The sequence below is a fragment of the Bombyx mandarina genome, chromosome 02 (genome assembly GCF_030267445.1).
Source record: "Bombyx mandarina strain Sakado chromosome 02, ASM3026744v2".
NCBI classification, from domain to species: domain Eukaryota; kingdom Metazoa; phylum Arthropoda; class Insecta; order Lepidoptera; family Bombycidae; genus Bombyx; species Bombyx mandarina.
In genome coordinates this window covers 6372527-6389593 of record NC_143209.1, presented here as the reverse complement: position 1 = coordinate 6389593, position 17067 = coordinate 6372527, and the positions used below count along the sequence as shown (strand labels likewise).

Genomic DNA, 17067 nt, shown 5'->3' with positions numbered 1-17067 from the left:
TTTAGCGATGATCAATCCGTTTTGTCGGCTGCGACCCGCGGCGCCACGAATGGGATCGCACTGATTCTGAACATAATAGCCAATATTGTGGCGTTTGTCGCGTTTGTGGCCTTCATAAATGGTGTGTTCGGGTATTGCGGCGGTCTACTGGGCTTTCCGGAGCTCAACTTGGAGTGGGTCATGGGCAAAGTCTTCATTCCGCTCTGTTACGTCATGGGTGAGTTGTGCAGTCTATTTGCAGGCTAGGGCAGAACTGGTAAAGTTCTCATTTGCTTCTCGACCGATGTTTTTGTTACTTTAAAACAAATTATTGCAAATACTTTTTTCATTGCTTTACGAGAAATCGGTATATGCAAACGAATCCCCATAATGATAAAAGCGAGATTAAGCTAGCACGGAACTTAGGAGATGTTATTTTCAGGTGTACCTTGGGAGGAGTGCGAGCTGGTCGGGTCGTTAATCGGCCTGAAGACCATCGTGAATGAGTTCGTTGCGTATCAGAGGATGGGGGAGATGCTGAAGGATGGTCTCCTATCGGTAATGTAGCTGTACAGTATACGCGCGAGTTCATGTCCATCGGGGCCAGAGGCGACGCGCGGGGGGAAGCTCGCCCCGCCTCCGCCCGCCTCCCCGCGTTTGTCTGACGTCTAGTGTTGTCTTTGACAGTTGTGACGCGTGCTTATCGATACTGAGAATTTCCGCTAACGTTATTGTGTTATTTCATGGTGATTAAACCACGACTACTCCGCTTCCAACAAGTTCAGGTAGAAAAAAACCTACACTGATTCGGACTCTGATCTGTCGGTTGTCTTTTCATCTGATAGTAATTGAATTGGAATTTAAAAAATATAGTTCTCTATTAGAGATAAATAAGTAATTGCTTATCACATTTATTTTATAATTTGCAAAATGACCGAATTACATTAAACCAAATTGAAAGCTGTTGAGTAAATCGGTAGTTATTATCGACATTACCATAATTAAATTCCTAAGGATGGACATGAACTCGCGCGTCTACTGTAGATTTAGTTCCTCACGACGAAATATCCTTTAAGCGACGATTTCCATAAATGCTATAATAAATTAACCCGAAATACATTTTATAATTCGGCTGTTTAAAAACCCTTCGTCATCTATATACTAAATACATGAAGCAAAAACCTTGTATCCCTTTTTACGAAAATTGCGCGGACGGAGGAGTATGAAATTTTCCACACTTATAGAGAATATAGAGAAGTGCAGAATGCTAATAGTTTTTTAATTATGCCTAATAAATACATTAAATGGTTTCTTTTTATTCCTTAGATTGGTGGACGAGGTCACTGCCCACCTGATGTTAAGTGGTTACTGGAGCCCATAGACATTTAAAACGTAAATGCGCCACCCACCTTGAGATATAAGTTCTAAGGTCTCAAGTATAGTCACAACGGTTGCCCCACCCTTCAAACCGAAACGCATTACTGCTTCACGGCAGAAATAGACAGGGTGGTGGTACCCAATCCGTGCGGACTCACAAGAGGTCCTATCGACAGTAAAAGATTTACGTTGTAGATGTCTATGGGCTCCGGTAACCACTTAACACCAGGTGGGCTGTGAGCTCTTCCACCCATCTAAGCTGTAAATGTCGCGAAACCAAATAGCTTTTTGTCCCTAGATGTGTAGATTTATGATTAATTAATTATCTTCAGCCTCGAGCTGAGCTGATAGCGACGTATGCTCTGTGCGGCTTCACCAACCCAGGGTCAGCGGGGATCATGATCGGAGCTATAGCAGCAATGGCGCCAAATCAACGGGAGACATTGTCCAGTGTGAGTTCCTCATACCAGAATGATAACGAATCTGCTATCACTCCACCACTCTGCAAGGCTCACGTGTTGCCGAGTAGCGACCGTCGCCCATGGACATCAGCAAAACAAGACGCTGACTACCGCCGAGTATTCATTGCGATACCAGTCGATATACGTAAAAGATATAAACAGTATCAGTGGTCTTATTGCGAGTTGGTTAACGTTCTCGATAACGTAAAAGTTAACTCAGATTTGTATGGAGTTGGAACGTTTGCCGCTAGGGGCGCTGTTCCAGCTGCATACAAATTTGAGTTAACTTTTACGATATTAAATACGATATTAAAAAACTCGCACTAAGCACACAGTTACTAGTTGATTTTGCATCTCGTGTACTGAAGTGATGGCTATACGAATGGAGTAGGGATGGCGTTTGCGCCACCTGTAGTTAGCTTATCATAGGTGTAGTACGGTTAACAATGTATCGAGCCATTGTATATTAAGTCAGTCGCACACAACTCATCAGGTAATACAGTCACATTAAATCACTACATAGTTTAAAACAAAGTCGCTTTCTCTGTCCCTATATCCTCATGTATGCTTAAATCTTTAAAACTACGCAACGGATTTTGATGCGGTTTTTTTTAATAGATAGAGTGATTGAAGAGGAAGGTTTATATGTATAATAACATCCATTAGTGGTAAGAAGGTAGAAGGGAAAAGACCCGCCGGCCGGCCACCATACCGCTGGTCGGATCAGATAACTGCGCTCATTGGACTCGCTGTTGCGAACGCCCTGAGAGAAGCCGAAAACCGAAGCAAATGGAAGCTGAGGGTACAAAGAGCCACGAAGGGCTTTCAAGGACACGACCTTCAGCAATGAAGTATTCGACTAAGAAGAAGAAATCGTGAAGAAATCAATAATAAATTACAGTTCCCGAAGCGAAGCGAGGGCGGGTCGCTAGTATTGTATAATAAATTCGTAAATCAGTGCTCAGCAAAAGTGTATAAGTAACTAATGTTAAATAAATAAATACAACCGACTACTACTACGCTACGGATGCTCTGATAAATTCCCCAGTCTCTATTAGGTATACAGGCTTCAGTGGTGACACACTGAATAGAATGCAGAGAGTCACATGAGCTCGCCTGCCAGTTCTATGAAATCAGTATAAACTTACCAGGTTACTGGTAATTAGATAGGAAATAAACCTGCAGTACATACTTTTGGACTTCTTCTTCTTCTTCTTCTTAGTTGAATACTTCATTGCTGAAGGTCGTGTCCTTGAAAGCCCTTCGTGGCTCTTTGTACCCTCAGCTTCCATTTGCTTCGGTTTTCGGCTTCACTCAGGGCGTTGGTAACAGAGAGTCCAGTGAGCGCAGTTATCTGATCCGACCAACGGTTTGGTGGCCGGCTGGCGGGTCTTTTCCCTTCTACCTTGCCCACCACAATTAATCTTTCAAGGTTGTCTGGTGGCCGCCGAGCCACTTTTGGACAATGAAATGAAAACATATATTTAAATAATTTGTTTTTTTGTTGCTTAGGTGGGTGGACGAGCTCACGGCCCTATTGGTGTTAAGTGGTTACCGTAGCCCATAGACATCTACAACGTAAATGCCGGCACCCACCTTGAGATATAAGTTCTAAGGTCTCAGTCTAGTTACAACGGCTGCCCCGCCCTTCAAACCAAAACGCAATACTGCTTTACAGCAGAAAAAGGCAGGTGGTGGTACCTACCCGTGCGGACTCACAAGAGTGATCTGTGACTCACAAGAGTGATGTGATCTTTTATCGTTTCTAGATCGCGTTGAGGGCTTTCTTCGCTGGCTGCGGGATATGCTTCATGACCGCTTGTATAGCTGGTGAGTTTTAATTTAATTTCTCTCATTTATTCCTCTTTCTCTTCTTCACAATGAGGGTCGAGACCACAGCCTGAACCTAAAGACAAAAGTCCACCAACTCGCTCAATCCAAGGTCCAGGTCTAGTTTTAGAGGAGATTGAGGATGTTTTTCTAGTTTCATTGTGAAGATTCCTTGAGGGAGAGGTATGAACTCCCTACCACGGTATTCTTTAAATGTTAACAAGGGGTTTCAAAAGAGTCGCCTATGTTTGAAGATTATGCTCGTCCTTGCGTCGATAATCCTCAATGCTTATGGTTATTGCCTTTTTTAATAACTTTTCCTGGACTATCCTGCGCCAGCCCTGCCTATCTGGGTCACCTTGTGCAAGAGGTATGACCTTCCTTCTACAGTACTCTTTAAATGTTAACAAGGGGCTTCAAAAGAGTCGCCTATGTTTCAAGATTGTGCTCGTCCTTGCGTCGATAATCCTCAATGCTTAGGGTCATTGTCTTTTTTAATAACTTTTTCTGGACTATCCTGCGCCAGCTCTGCCTATCTTCGGCTGCGCGGATGGCGGATGGATCCTCCCGATCCATTAACGGTGCTTTTAGGTACCACAAGCGCCGGTCACTGTCCGAGTAAATTAATCCATAGACATAACCCACTGAGTTTCTCGCCAGATCTTCTCAGTGGGTCGCGTTTCCGATCCGGTGGTAGATTCTGCGAAGCACTGCTCTTGCTAGGGCCAGTGTTGGAAACACGACCGGTTTGAGCCCCGTGAGCTCACCTACGCGTCAAGGAGGGGCTGATATAGCCTCTCAAGGCAATCAGCATAGGTACAAAGCAAAAAAGGAAAAAAAGCTACCTATATATTATGTAAGGTCTTTGGTTTGCTTCAAGTGATATCGTGTTCTCATTTTCAGCGCTACTCATGCCGGACGGAGCATTTATTTGATATTAAGAGAAATACTAGAAGAAAGAAGCATAAGAGAAGAAGAAAAGTAGAGTGCGTTTGATGACGTTTATTTATAAGGCTGGACGCCTATTGTATCCGTTGCATACGCGTTTAAAGGAGATAAAAGATGCGTCTAATTTCTGGTGAATTTCATGTCAATATCTTTTTTTTATTTTTTATTGCTTAGATGGGTGGTCGAGCTATCAGCCCACCTGGTGTTAAGTGGTTACTGAAGCCCATAGACATCTACAAGGGAATTTGCCACCACCCACCTTGAGATATGAGGTTAAGGTCTCTGTATAGTTACAATGGCTGCCACATCCTTCAAACCGAAACGCATTACTCCTTCACGGCAGAAATAGGCGGGGCGGTGGTACCTACCCGTGCGGACTCACAAGACGTCCTACCATCAGTAAAATATAAATGAACCGATAATTTTTAGAATAAGTAAGAGTAAGGTAAGTTTTTTATTTATTTATTGAGACACAAAACTAATCGCAATCATTACAGTACATTACATATTAACTATATTAAATCGTAAAAATAGTATCTAAATCTAATCTGGATTGCAATCTAAATGATATATGCACTCATTATATTGATAACTAGCCATTGTTAAATAAAATATCCATCACACATCTGACGTAATAATTAACGTAATAAGAAAAAAATACGTACCACTTATTGGCCTTTACTTAAATGGTATTAGTTTTTTTTTTATATTAAACATAATATGTGTGTTATTTAATTTATTTTTAGTTCATTGTAAATATATGTAATTGTGTAGTAATATATGTTTCGTTAATTTGACTCTTTTGGTTTTATTTTTTTTATATTTGGTGTTAATGCGTCTAATAAATGCGGTAAATGCTAATATAGCAGCGGTCAGATTTAAATTAAATACGATAATTATGAAAGATGCATGGAGAGTAGAGGCTAGGAAGATGTCTTATACGAGAGACAAAATTTGAAAAAGCAACAAATTACAACCCAAAAAACTACCGAAACACGCGCTAATGCATAGATTATACACTTAATATGCGCTAATGTATCGAGTGATATGAGTGGCAGTTTTAAATGGCGCATTAGGCGCCATCTTTGAAATCACACCGCTCGCCATGGCGTCGCCGCTCTAAATGGTCGCGTTCGACGTTTTTTTCACATACAGAGAGTGTACTCTTTACTTCTGCCCTCCGTACGAGGATAGCTGGCCGAAAAAGAAAATTCTCATATCTTACATTAACAAATTATTCTGTCAGACGTTCGTATTTGACAGACCTCATTCAAAATGTCACTACACTATGCACTCGATTATTGGGAGAATTTATTTAAGAAAAATTACAAATTCGGTAATCGGACGTTATGATATTATATCAAAATTTCGAAATAATCGTTAGCGTGCTATTCTATTTCGTTGTCAAAATTGTTTGTTCATTAAAAGGATACAAAGTGAAATCGATGCATTACAAACGTAAAGCCACTCTAACGTGTATTCCTGAGGACCAAGAGAACGAAGACGATAATTTGCACAAAAAATGGGTTCCGAAAAAAAAACATGACGTTTTAAAAGCCAAATATAAATGCTTGAAGAAACTATTCCAAATTTATGATGCCAGCGTCATCGGGATCCTGCCTGAAGCTACACAAGAAGAAGAAACGATCAGGAAAAAGAGATCTTTTCGAACTAAGACCGACGCCTGCGCTGGTACAGCAGAGACGACAAACGGAGATGAATTAATCGAGGCAGACAAGGAATCTGTGGCCACAGCAGTGATGAGAGATCTAAAAATGACCCAATGCTCGCTGGTCAATTTCGATAGTAAATCGACTATTCCCAAAATCGATAAATGCACGACTCGTTCCGTCGATAATATCGTTCTAGATAAAGAATATGTTCCGCATGCAGAAGAGCCACTGCGTGCTGTGCCTTATTTGATTCAAGAGCCACGAAAACCTACGCGCTTTCAGTGCTTCGTTCAAAGACTATTCGGAATTAGAAGCGACAAGCTATACGCGAATTACGTGACGCCCAGTGGCCATATCTACGCGGCGAGCGACAATAATATTTCACACAATTACTACGAGAAGAGGCGGAGGAAAGGTTTTCAGTTTAGGAGATTGAGACGGCCAAAGAAGATCCAGTCAGATGGGGCATTGAGGAGCGCCAGGGACCCGGTCATATTGAATTTCGTGCAGTCTGTGCAGAGGAGTTGTCTGATGGACACAACTGCGAGACAGTGTCCAATAGTGGGATGCAAGATGATGTTTTATGGTAAGGAACTAGTTTTTATTTATGTAACATCTTAGGGTTTGAATATTATCGAACCATGCCTTTCATTTAGTTACAAAAGTTAAGCACAAAGTTAAAGTGTCTAGATGTAAATCCGAAGTTATGATGCTAATAACTTTGTTGTTAACGAATGAATTAGCAAACAAAGGAATTTGATGCCAGCCTAGTATCAAGTGGTTGCCGAAGGTCATAGATTTTAATAAAAACGTAAATTCTGTCAATCATCACGATACAAGAGATCTTACGATTCCTAATTATACTATACGAATGCCTATCAAACAAATTCTCGTCGAACCCGTCGCTTGCGACGAAGAGTTCGACGAGTAAATTAACCATCAGACACAGCCCACTGAGTTTCTTGCCGGATCTTCTCAATCGGTCGCGCTTCTGATCCGATGGCAGATTCTGTAAAGCACTGCTCTTGCTATGACTAGACCTGTGTTAGCAATTCGCCAGGTTAGGCCCCCGTGAGCTCACTTAATTGCTCGGTGATATAGAATAACCCCTTGAGGTTACTAGAATAGGTAGGAAAAAAAATCAAATTAATTGAAATGCAAAAATTTAAGCACCGGTTTTTTTTTTATCACTTTCCACGTTACTTAACCCAATTACTGCTGTGTAGGTCACCCGTGCCCTACGTGGCGCAATGAAGTGATTATGTCGATTTCTCCCTTCGATCAGAAGATCTTCCTGGCCTTAATAAGAATATTAAGGCCAGGAATATCTAGTAGACTCCGGGAAAGACGAATCTGAAGATACTAAGCATGAATCTATTTATCAGAGACCTAAAAGCCAAAAAAATATTTTGTTTTTTTATTTCTTTAATGGATGGACGAGGTCACAGCCCACCTGGTGTTAAGTGGTTACTGAAGCCCAATGACATCTACTACGTAAACGCGCCACCCACCTTGAGATATAAGTTCTAAGGTCTCAGTATAGTTACAACGGCTACCGTTCACCCTTCAAACCAAAACGCATTACTGTTTCACGGCAGAAATAGGCGAGGTGGTGGTACCTACCCGCGCGGACTCACAAGAGGTCCTACTACCAGTAAAAATAAAAAACAAAAGGCAAAGTTAAGTAATCCAATAACAGAAGTCGACATTATTACTTCAGTGCGCCGCATACGCCACACGGTAGTCAAAGGGTTAAGTGGCATTTTACTTTTTCAGGCATAATAAACTATAACGATCACCTAAACCTTTGCCACTTCGCCGATCGTAAATTCGTTTGTCATTACTGTCACGAAGGCTTTGAGCGGGAACGCGACAAATACGTTCACGAGAATGAGCACATTGGCATCACGAAACTGGGCGCGTCGAAGGACTGCCCGACGCCTGAATCATTGAAAATCGCCAGCAACACCCAGACCGACCCGAGTTTGACGCAATGCGATTTTCAAGACGAGAAACTGAAGAAGCTAGTTTCGTTTTTCGACAAAATCATCGATCCCGAGAAAGTTTTGACGGACATCGGGAAGGGTCGTTGCTCTGAATGCAACCTCGACTCCAATCGTTCGAAAACGGTCATTTTGGACACGACCGCTGATTGTTCGGATGCGTCCGATAAGAAAACCGTGAGCTGCGTCAATCTGCCGCGACGAGGCGCTGGTCGTTGGTCGTCGTTGTCCGGCTCGGAGGCCACCTCCAAAAGCCCCTTTGGTGTGGGCGCCGTTTGTCAAATTTGCGGCGAAAACTTTGACTGCCGGTAAGAGTACTCTTCTATCAGCCCAAAGACTGGTGGTAGGACCTCTTGTGAGTCCGCGCGGGTAGGTACCACCGCCCTGCCTATTTCTGCCGTGAAGCAGTAATGCGTTTCGGTTTGAAGAGTGGGGCAGCCGTTGTAACTATACTGAGATCTTAGAACTTATATCTCAAGGTGGGTGGCGCATTTACGTTGTAGATGTCTATGGGCTCCAGTAACCACTTAAAACCAGGGCTCTCAGCTCGTCCACCCATCTAAACAATAAAAAAAATACATTTATAGATAATAAACACCCAAACAAAGAGCAAACAGAGCAGAGTTCATCACACGAATGTTTGCCCAGAAGTGAGAATCGAATCCACGATCCTCGGCGCAATAAGCTCATAGACATCTACAACGTAAATGCCCACGCACCTTGAGACATGAGTTGTAAGGTCCCACTTGAAACTGAAACTCTTTACTGCTTCACTTCTAAAATAGGCAGGGCGGTGGTACCTACCCGTGCGGACTCACAAGACGTCCTACCATTAGCGTATATTATAAAAACGTATATAAGTCAATCTCTGGTACCGAGAAGACCGTGAAGACAAAAATTGGGGTCGGATGATCGTGCCTTATTTGCTCTCCCACTTATTTACTATCACTACATAGTATAAAACAAAGTCGCTTTCTCTGTCCCTGTGTATGCTTAAATCTTTAAAACTACGCAACGGATTTTGATGCGGATTTTTTAGAGTGATTGAAAAGGAAGGTTTATATGTATAATAACATCCATTAAATAGTGGAGAAATCAATAATAAATTACAGTTTCCGAAGCGAAGCGAGGGCGGGTCGCTGGTTACTTAAAAATCGTTTTAAATGTTTTTCGCAGTCGTCAATTAAGCCTCCACGTGGACCTGGAGCATAGGGTGCACGGCAAATTTTCAAAGTTCCACAGTTGCGCCGGCATAATCAACTACAGGCCAAGAGTAAACCGCATCGACGTCGTCTCGGAGGACGGGAAAATTAACGTGCAGACTGTCGGCAAACGTCAGTCTTACGTCACCAGCGCTGACACGTCGCTGACGGCCGTCTCCGAAGCGTCCGAGGACTCTGTCAGCTGTGCGCCGTCTGCGAGTGTCGATACTCGAGTGCTTGGTCAAAAAAAATCACCCAGAAAAGGTCCCAATTACAAATGGACCCCGGAAAATCAAATCGTGCGTTCCTAGTTCGGTGTAGTGTGTCGTGAAGTGGCATTTGTGTTTGTCTATGTATATATATAAAACTGAAATTCCTTTGTGGTTTTTTATTTTGTTATTCCTTTTTTTGTAATATAGGAGTGATGCGTGTAGAGTTATCGTTATCGCAGGTCTTGGGTTAATAGCTGATGGTGCCCTGCAATTAGAATCGGTATGTACCTGAATACAGCGTCAGAACGCTTCTTCTAAAAAGCGGCGCGACACGATAACCTTATCGTGGCGGGGCAACGCAAAGGTCGTGACTCTCAACTAAAATATCTTATCCTCCTGGTTCACTCTCGGTGTTCCTAGGTAAAAAAGCTACTGTTACCAACATACAATTAAAGGGAAAATCAGCTACCACTGTCAAAACGGGAAAGTCGGTGAATAAAACACAAATTTAAAAAAAAAACCACACAATTTATTTGTAGTTTCATCTTTTCACCTTCTCACATAATAACCGTGAGATCGCAATTAGCAAAAAACATGGAAGCCATTTCGATAATAAAATACGTAAAAAAAAGATAATTAACACAACGTAAACAAATTTCATGACAACGCCATAACGTCATCTGACAGTTAACAATTCATAAATGTTTAGTTTTTTATTTTCAACACAAATCGTAGGATATTCTTGGGAATTTTATACGCACTGCGCTTAGTTTTTAATGAAAGCACACAATTTTATTGTTTCCAATGAATAGAGGTACACATAGTTTAAAAAGCTTTACGCAAACACAATTGATATTTAGGAAGCTAATACAATACTCGACAAGAGAAGCACAAGGTCGCGTCTAGTTTAAAAAAAAACTACACTATATATATTTTCTTGAGTCTCGATTTTTTAGACGACATTTTCGTGTATACATAGATCCAATTAATCTTATACCTAGGGTTGCCAGATGTCCCGTATTTTAAGGCTTAGTTTAAAATGTCCCAGCGGGACTGACTGTGACCCGTAATCGAACCTTACGATTATAATTGTATTGATTTTTATAAATATGTTATTGTAAAACCAATAAAAATATGTTAAAACTGACTTGCTCCTCGGAGAAATATAAAAAAAATATATAGAATGTCACTATATAATAAAAATACTAAATTCCCATATTTTTTGCCCATTTAAGCATTAGCCCCTTATAGGCTGAAAATAAAATCTGGCAACCCTATTTATATCATATTAAGAAGTTATAATACACCAACAAGTGTCATTCTGATGTCGAGAATCTGTGTTACCTTTGAATGGTCTCGCAAAATATAATCAAATACGTTTTCTCTATACCGGGAAGCGATCCCACGACATTAACACACCCGTTTCCGAACAGCTTAGCACCATACCTTGATATTGCATTCATTTACATTCCGACATTTCAGAACTCTGACCCGTTACATTCTCATTCGCATTCTCAACTTATCCGTTTGTCTTAAAATCTAGATTAAAAAAAAAAAAAAAACAAAAAAAAAAATTTCGTAAAATCAAACTTAGTGTTCACGCTCACAACCTGGTGGCTTACGTTACAAGACGCAACGTTATCTTTGAAATTAAGCGATAATACGGTAGTTAACGAAAAAAAAATATATACAAAAAAAAAAACCTGTAAATTAAACAGAATCATTGGCAACGCTATCATACGATAAATGGTTGACGCTTGTACGGTTCGCGCCAATAAGTCCCGCGCTTCGGAATCCGATCGGGCGCCTTCGTATTCACATTTCACGACGATCGCCTGCCCGATTCGTTTTGAAAAACGAACACCAAAAACACTACTTAATAACAATCGCTTCTCACATATCGTCTTTTCGCATTAAAAGTGTACAATTTCCAAATATATTCGAAATTGAGTTAATATGCGTAAACATTTGGTATCACCAGTATTTTTCTCTCTAAATACTGTCAAAAGAGGGTAGTTTTAGTTTTTTTTTTTTTTTGTTAGTTTACCTATATTTTGACTACTATTAACAAAATTAATACATAATCTTATCTTACTTTAAAAGACAGATAATGTAACTGGTAAAAGCTAAAAGATAAACGTTGCAAAGATGATTAATATTAAAAATGTCACATGTTAAACCTTTAAAACACTCTCCTGTAAAATTTAAAAAGTTTTGAGATTATAAAGTTTTAATGCGAGAAGACGATATCTCGAGCAAGTTTTTATTAAAACTAATACAATAAAATGTTGTCGTGCAACCGTAATATAGTTTAATATTAAACTATATTTAATATATTTCAATATTAAACAATAAACTTTACTTCAGATACCTAATCATTAAAAAAGAATATTATTCACATTTTAAATGTATAAATGGGCATACATTTGAACAAAATATCGCATGTGCAATGCCTATCCCAAGTAAGACTGATCCATCATTTACTTAACTATGCATAATATTGGTATTATATGTCAGAGAAATTTTTTTTAGCAGTAAATGAGCCATTTTATGATTTGCTTATTATTTAGTATCGAATTTCAAATCTGGATACAATATTTAACTTTGTGAATTATTTTCCAATAGCTATTCGGATTGGAAATAGTGAATGAAATAAATGACTTTGTTAACAGGTTTCTTTGGGAGGATCGACTAGCGATGGACGATATACATCGATTTATTTAAAATACTCGATGTATAGTAACGATGCATCGTCTTGAACCGATGTATTGTAAATACTTCAACATCGAATATATATCGATGTTTTTCATTCGATGCATCGATTAGGTACGCAAATTATGAGATTACTATACTATGAGTGAAAAGAGAAACGAAACGTTATAATCAGTGCTGCCAATATTAATTAAACCAAAACAACAATATGGCCGACCGAGTTTCTGCTGTGTAAATGTATATTGTGTTTTTGTTACGATACGAGTTTTTGCCTTGTTTAAATCTAAAAAAGAAACTAATTTATGAACAGGTATGTCAGGTATGTGTATTAATAAATAGAATAATGTATTTAGTGATAATGATAATGGTTTTGCTAGTGAAACTTTACTGGAAATGACACATTGTTTTGTTGTCAAAAAGTACAAAGCAATTATTATATTTTACGTTTTATATTGCGCGTGCTTATAACTAAGATATAAAAGAGAAGATTATGTACCTACTTTACGACGAATGCATTAATTTCGCAATATGATACGATTTGATTGAAAGGTTATATTTTTTACCGTGAAATAATAATACTATCTATTGTAGTGATGCCAAGTTATCGATAATTACTATATTAATATTATCGATTAAAATGCGGCTTATACATTTGTATTCTACTAGGCAGTTAATAGGTATTATTATAAATTCCCTGTAAACAGTCCTATATAGTTTTGTTTTTTACTTTCAGTTATAATGGGACCTAAGAAAAAAAGTTCCGTTTGGCAGTTCTTTAACAAAATTGACGATAAGAAAACGAAATGCAAACTATGTCAAAAGGAAATTAAGTCTGCTGGAAACACTACGAACTTAATTGGACATATTCGTAATGTTCATAAGGCTGCTTATCTCGAAATTCAGCCGAAACAAACTACATTCAATGCAGTAACTACTACAGACGAAATATCGAATCCTCTGGATCTGGATACCAAAGTTACGCCTTATAATAAAATGGATGATGGAGTACTTCAGTTTCAACCTGTTCCAAGTTGCAGTGGCAGTCAAAGATCCGGTGCACCGTTACCAAAAACCGTAAATGAAACCATTGATTCAGACTTAGACGAAAACGTTACACCTTTAAAACGCCAAAGAACAATACAGGCCGCTTTTAAAGATATTTCCTCTTACTCAGAATCTGGAGCGAAGACAAGGAAACTGAACAACTGTTTGTTATTCATGATTTGCAAAGACCATCAGCCATTCTCAATCGTTGAAAACGAAGGCTTCAAAACTCTAATGAAAACAGTTGCTCCTCAATATAAGCTCCCGAGTAGAACAACTCTAAGACGCTGGCTGGACGATAAATATGAAGTAATTTCAGAAACAATTAAGAAAATGTTGTCCTCTATAGAAGATATAACCCTAACAACAGATATTTGGTCGGATACCTTGAATATGAAAAGTTTTTTGGGCATCACAGCACATTTCGGAATAGACATTGAACTATATTCAGTCACCTTAGGTGTGTACGAATTGGATGAAAGACATACATCAGATTATCTTTCTGAAATTCTCTTAAAGGTATGTCAAGACTGGAAAATCGATCAAGAGAATGTAACAGCTGTTGTTACTGACAACGCAGCCAATATAGTTAAGGCGATCGAATTAGCGTTTGGTAGAAGGAAACACATCCCATGTTTTGCCCATACTCTGAATTTGGTGGCTGAAGGCACAATGATATGTATTGAGTGGAGAAACATTGTTTCTAAAGTAAAATCAATAGTGACTTGGTTTAAACAGAGTTGCATTGCTAGTGATGAATTACGTAAAGCTACTGCTGCGGCTACGGAGTCTTCTGCTGGAGCAGCTGAGGTAAAATTAATACAAAGCGTGGATACTCGCTGGAACAGTACATATTATATGTTACAAAGATTTCTAGAACTCCGTAGTGTCATAAATGATATTCTCTTCCGCCACCCTAGAGCACCTGCAATGCTGAGTGCATCGGAAATATCTACTGTATCGTCTGTCATCATGGTATTGCGACCCTTAGAAGCGGCTACAAAAGAAATTTCAGGTGATAAATACTGCACAAGTAGTAAAATTATTCCCTTAGTTCGTTGCATGCTCTCTAAAATAACTTCAGCTGTTATAGAAGATCCCGTAGCGAAAGAGGTGCAGAAACTTGCTATTAATGAAATAAATAAAAGAATGGGTTCAATAGAACATGTGAATGCTCTGGCTATCGCAAGTATTTTAGATCCACGGTTTAAAAGAATGCATTTCAATGATCCGATAGCTTGTTCGAATGCTGTTACGAAAATTAAAGATTTAATGAAGAAGAATTTGCATAGCAATGAAGAACCTGAGTCCGATTCTGACAAGTCCGATAAAAATGAAGAGGCCTTTTCATTATGGACTGATCACCATAAGTTAGTGCATCGTAACTGGAAAATTAACAAATCTGAAGACGTTTTGTCTGACGAACTTTCCGTTTATCTCCGAACTCCTGTTGGAAGACTTAAAGAAAATCCGTTAGAAATTTGGAGAGATTACAAAATACAATTCCCGAAGCTGTACAAAATAGCTTTTAAGTATTTAACAATAGTTGGCACGTCAGTCCCTTCAGAAAAACTTTTTTCACAGGCAGGGCTAGTTATGACTGAACAAAGAAACCGGCTGAAGGGGAAGAGATTAAGCAAACTTTTGTTTTTACATAGCATTGACAAAAAATATTGGAATATGTAAAAAAAATGTGTTGTCTCGGTGATTTTTAATTTTAATACATATATTTCCTGATTAATACATATTTTTGTTTTAATTAATGCCTAACCTAAAACAATCGATATATAAGAAACATCGATGTATTTCCCAATACATCGTATTACCATCGATGTATTTCCCAATACATCGTATTACCATCGATGTATTTCCCAATACATCGTATTACCATCGATGTGACCGATCGATGCATCACATCGAAAAAAACATCGATGTATATTTTAAACGTCCATCCCTAGGATCGACCATTGAGTCGAAGACCTAGTTCACTGAGTTTCTCGCCAGATTCTCCTTCTCAGTGGGTCGAATTTTAGATCCGGTGGTAGATCCTGAAAAGTATGCACTTGCGAGAAAATGAACCAAAAAGGCACGATTTTCTTTGAGCATTATGGAAAATATTTTTGACTTCATTAAGAGTGATGATAGAATTCTGAGGGCCGATCCCGGCGGCACTGCAATGCCGGGCCGACCCGTGACGGGAGTGGAGCGAGCCCCGAACATCCCGTCGTTTTACAAAAATCAGTTTAATATACTGGTCCCTCAATGAGGGAACTTTCAGATATTAAGCTGAAAAGAACAGATACTACACTTTGATCTTAGCCAAAAGGCCGAGAAGCGATACCACAGACTGGTGTGCGACAAGAAGTCATTCAAACAGAGAGCATCTCGTCAGCGCGATTCAGAAAACGGGACGTAAATGCGCAACGCCATCTATCGACATAACTGCGATGACATTGGCTAGTGCTACAGCGCCATCTCTTATCCGACATAGGAAACTTAACAAACTGTAACCGTGGTCGCCAAATCGATGTGCAGTTTAATTTTCATTCTAAATTTAAAATTATGACAGTTTTAATTTCACTTACATTCCATATTGTATGAAGCCTCCTCGGAACTTCAACTTTGAACAAAATTCGTTATTCTTAATTTAAAAATAAATCCTTCAAAATGGCGATTAGTTGACGTTATTTCTCTTCAGAGGCGACAACGACCTTCGAATCGAGGTCGCGGAACTTTCGAGGTGACATCATAGAATACGGAAAAAGTACGATATTTTACAAAATATATACCCATTTACACCTTATCATTATTAGTTTCAGTAGTATAGGTATTAGGGCCACAAATCAAAGGTCTGCCATCAACGGAAATGTAAATACTTTTTGCACCACCAAATTTTAAGATACGTCAAGGTCAGCACACCACATACTTAATTTAGCTTATCAGGGGACTCTGAGGCCTATTCCCTCGTCCTGTACTTGAAAAAAAAAACGTTCCTTATTTTCCAAGTTACAAACTCTTTCAGTTTACAAATACATACAAAAACATATTAAGACGCTAACATCTATCAAACGTACACAAGAACTATCATATAAATTACAGCAAAAAAAAACTATGTTATTTCTTTAAAAAAATACATTTAAAAATTGTGATATTTTTAATAACGTATTGTATAAATATATATGTATGACTAATATTAAAAAATCTACGTGTAAAAATTGTCATTTATATTGTAGATGCGAGATATTTGAATGAAAAAAAAATAAACACCTTCAAATGGTCCATCTCAAAATACGTCAAGTAGATTTGGGATAGAAAATAACAAACGCACATGTGCTAATATATGTATGCTAATATATGCAATGATAAATATATGCTATAATTATGCTGGTATAATTATTTGCACATATAAGCATATCATAAATTATCAATCGTTAACGAAGTTATTTAATTTTTTCGTTTACGTCCATTGGTTACACGACCTTTTAGCCTGTCTCAGACTTTTTAATATCATAATAGACACGAAAAAAATATGAATTGATTTGGTTTTTTTTGCTAACTTCGAATTAAAGTTTTATATAATTACTGTACTCTTTAGGGTACATCTCTAAAATAGCACAGAGTACGTC

General features: G+C 38.8%; 3 protein-coding genes and 1 non-coding gene across 5 annotated transcripts in view; 3 read left to right on the top strand and 1 right to left on the bottom strand.

The window, feature by feature from the left end:
- The window catches only part of LOC114245694 (uncharacterized), a 35625-nt gene extending 30233 nt beyond the window's left edge, over positions 1 to 5392 (top strand). Inside the window, exons 12-16 of the mRNA XM_089733793.1 lie at positions 6 to 217; positions 422 to 537; positions 1689 to 1808; positions 3587 to 3647; positions 4551 to 5392. Of these exons, the coding sequence (XP_089589919.1) occupies positions 6 to 217; positions 422 to 537; positions 1689 to 1808; positions 3587 to 3647; positions 4551 to 4582 (541 nt within the window). The 3' untranslated portion in view covers positions 4583 to 5392. The remainder of the gene's footprint in view (positions 1 to 5; positions 218 to 421; positions 538 to 1688; positions 1809 to 3586; positions 3648 to 4550) is intronic.
- Positions 5393 to 5904: 512 nt separating this feature from the next.
- Positions 5905 to 9864, top strand: LOC114245718 (uncharacterized). Its single transcript, XM_028177987.2, has 3 exons — positions 5905 to 6854; positions 8045 to 8579; positions 9448 to 9864. Exons 1-3 carry the CDS (start codon positions 5945 to 5947, stop codon positions 9782 to 9784), a joined length of 1782 nt encoding a protein of 593 aa, XP_028033788.2. The 5' UTR covers positions 5905 to 5944; the 3' UTR covers positions 9785 to 9864.
- Positions 9865 to 12569: 2705 nt separating this feature from the next.
- LOC149503415 (E3 SUMO-protein ligase ZBED1-like) lies at positions 12570 to 15186 on the top strand. 2 transcript variants are annotated; one of them, XM_089733780.1, is made up of 2 exons: positions 12570 to 12707; positions 13131 to 15186. In XM_089733780.1, the coding sequence occupies exon 2, from the start codon at positions 13136 to 13138 to the stop codon at positions 15125 to 15127; it is 1992 nt and encodes a 663-aa protein (XP_089589906.1). In that variant the 5' UTR covers positions 12570 to 12707; positions 13131 to 13135; the 3' UTR covers positions 15128 to 15186. The 2 variants fall into 2 exon arrangements, with proteins under 2 accessions (XP_089589906.1, XP_089589903.1); XM_089733777.1 differs by having other exon boundaries at positions 12574 to 12716.
- Positions 15187 to 15587: 401 nt separating this feature from the next.
- On the bottom strand, positions 15588 to 15780 carry LOC114245725 (U2 spliceosomal RNA). Its single transcript, XR_003624789.1, has one exon. It is a non-coding gene; the product is annotated as a U2 spliceosomal RNA (small nuclear RNA).
- Positions 15781 to 17067: the final 1287 nt, after the last annotated feature.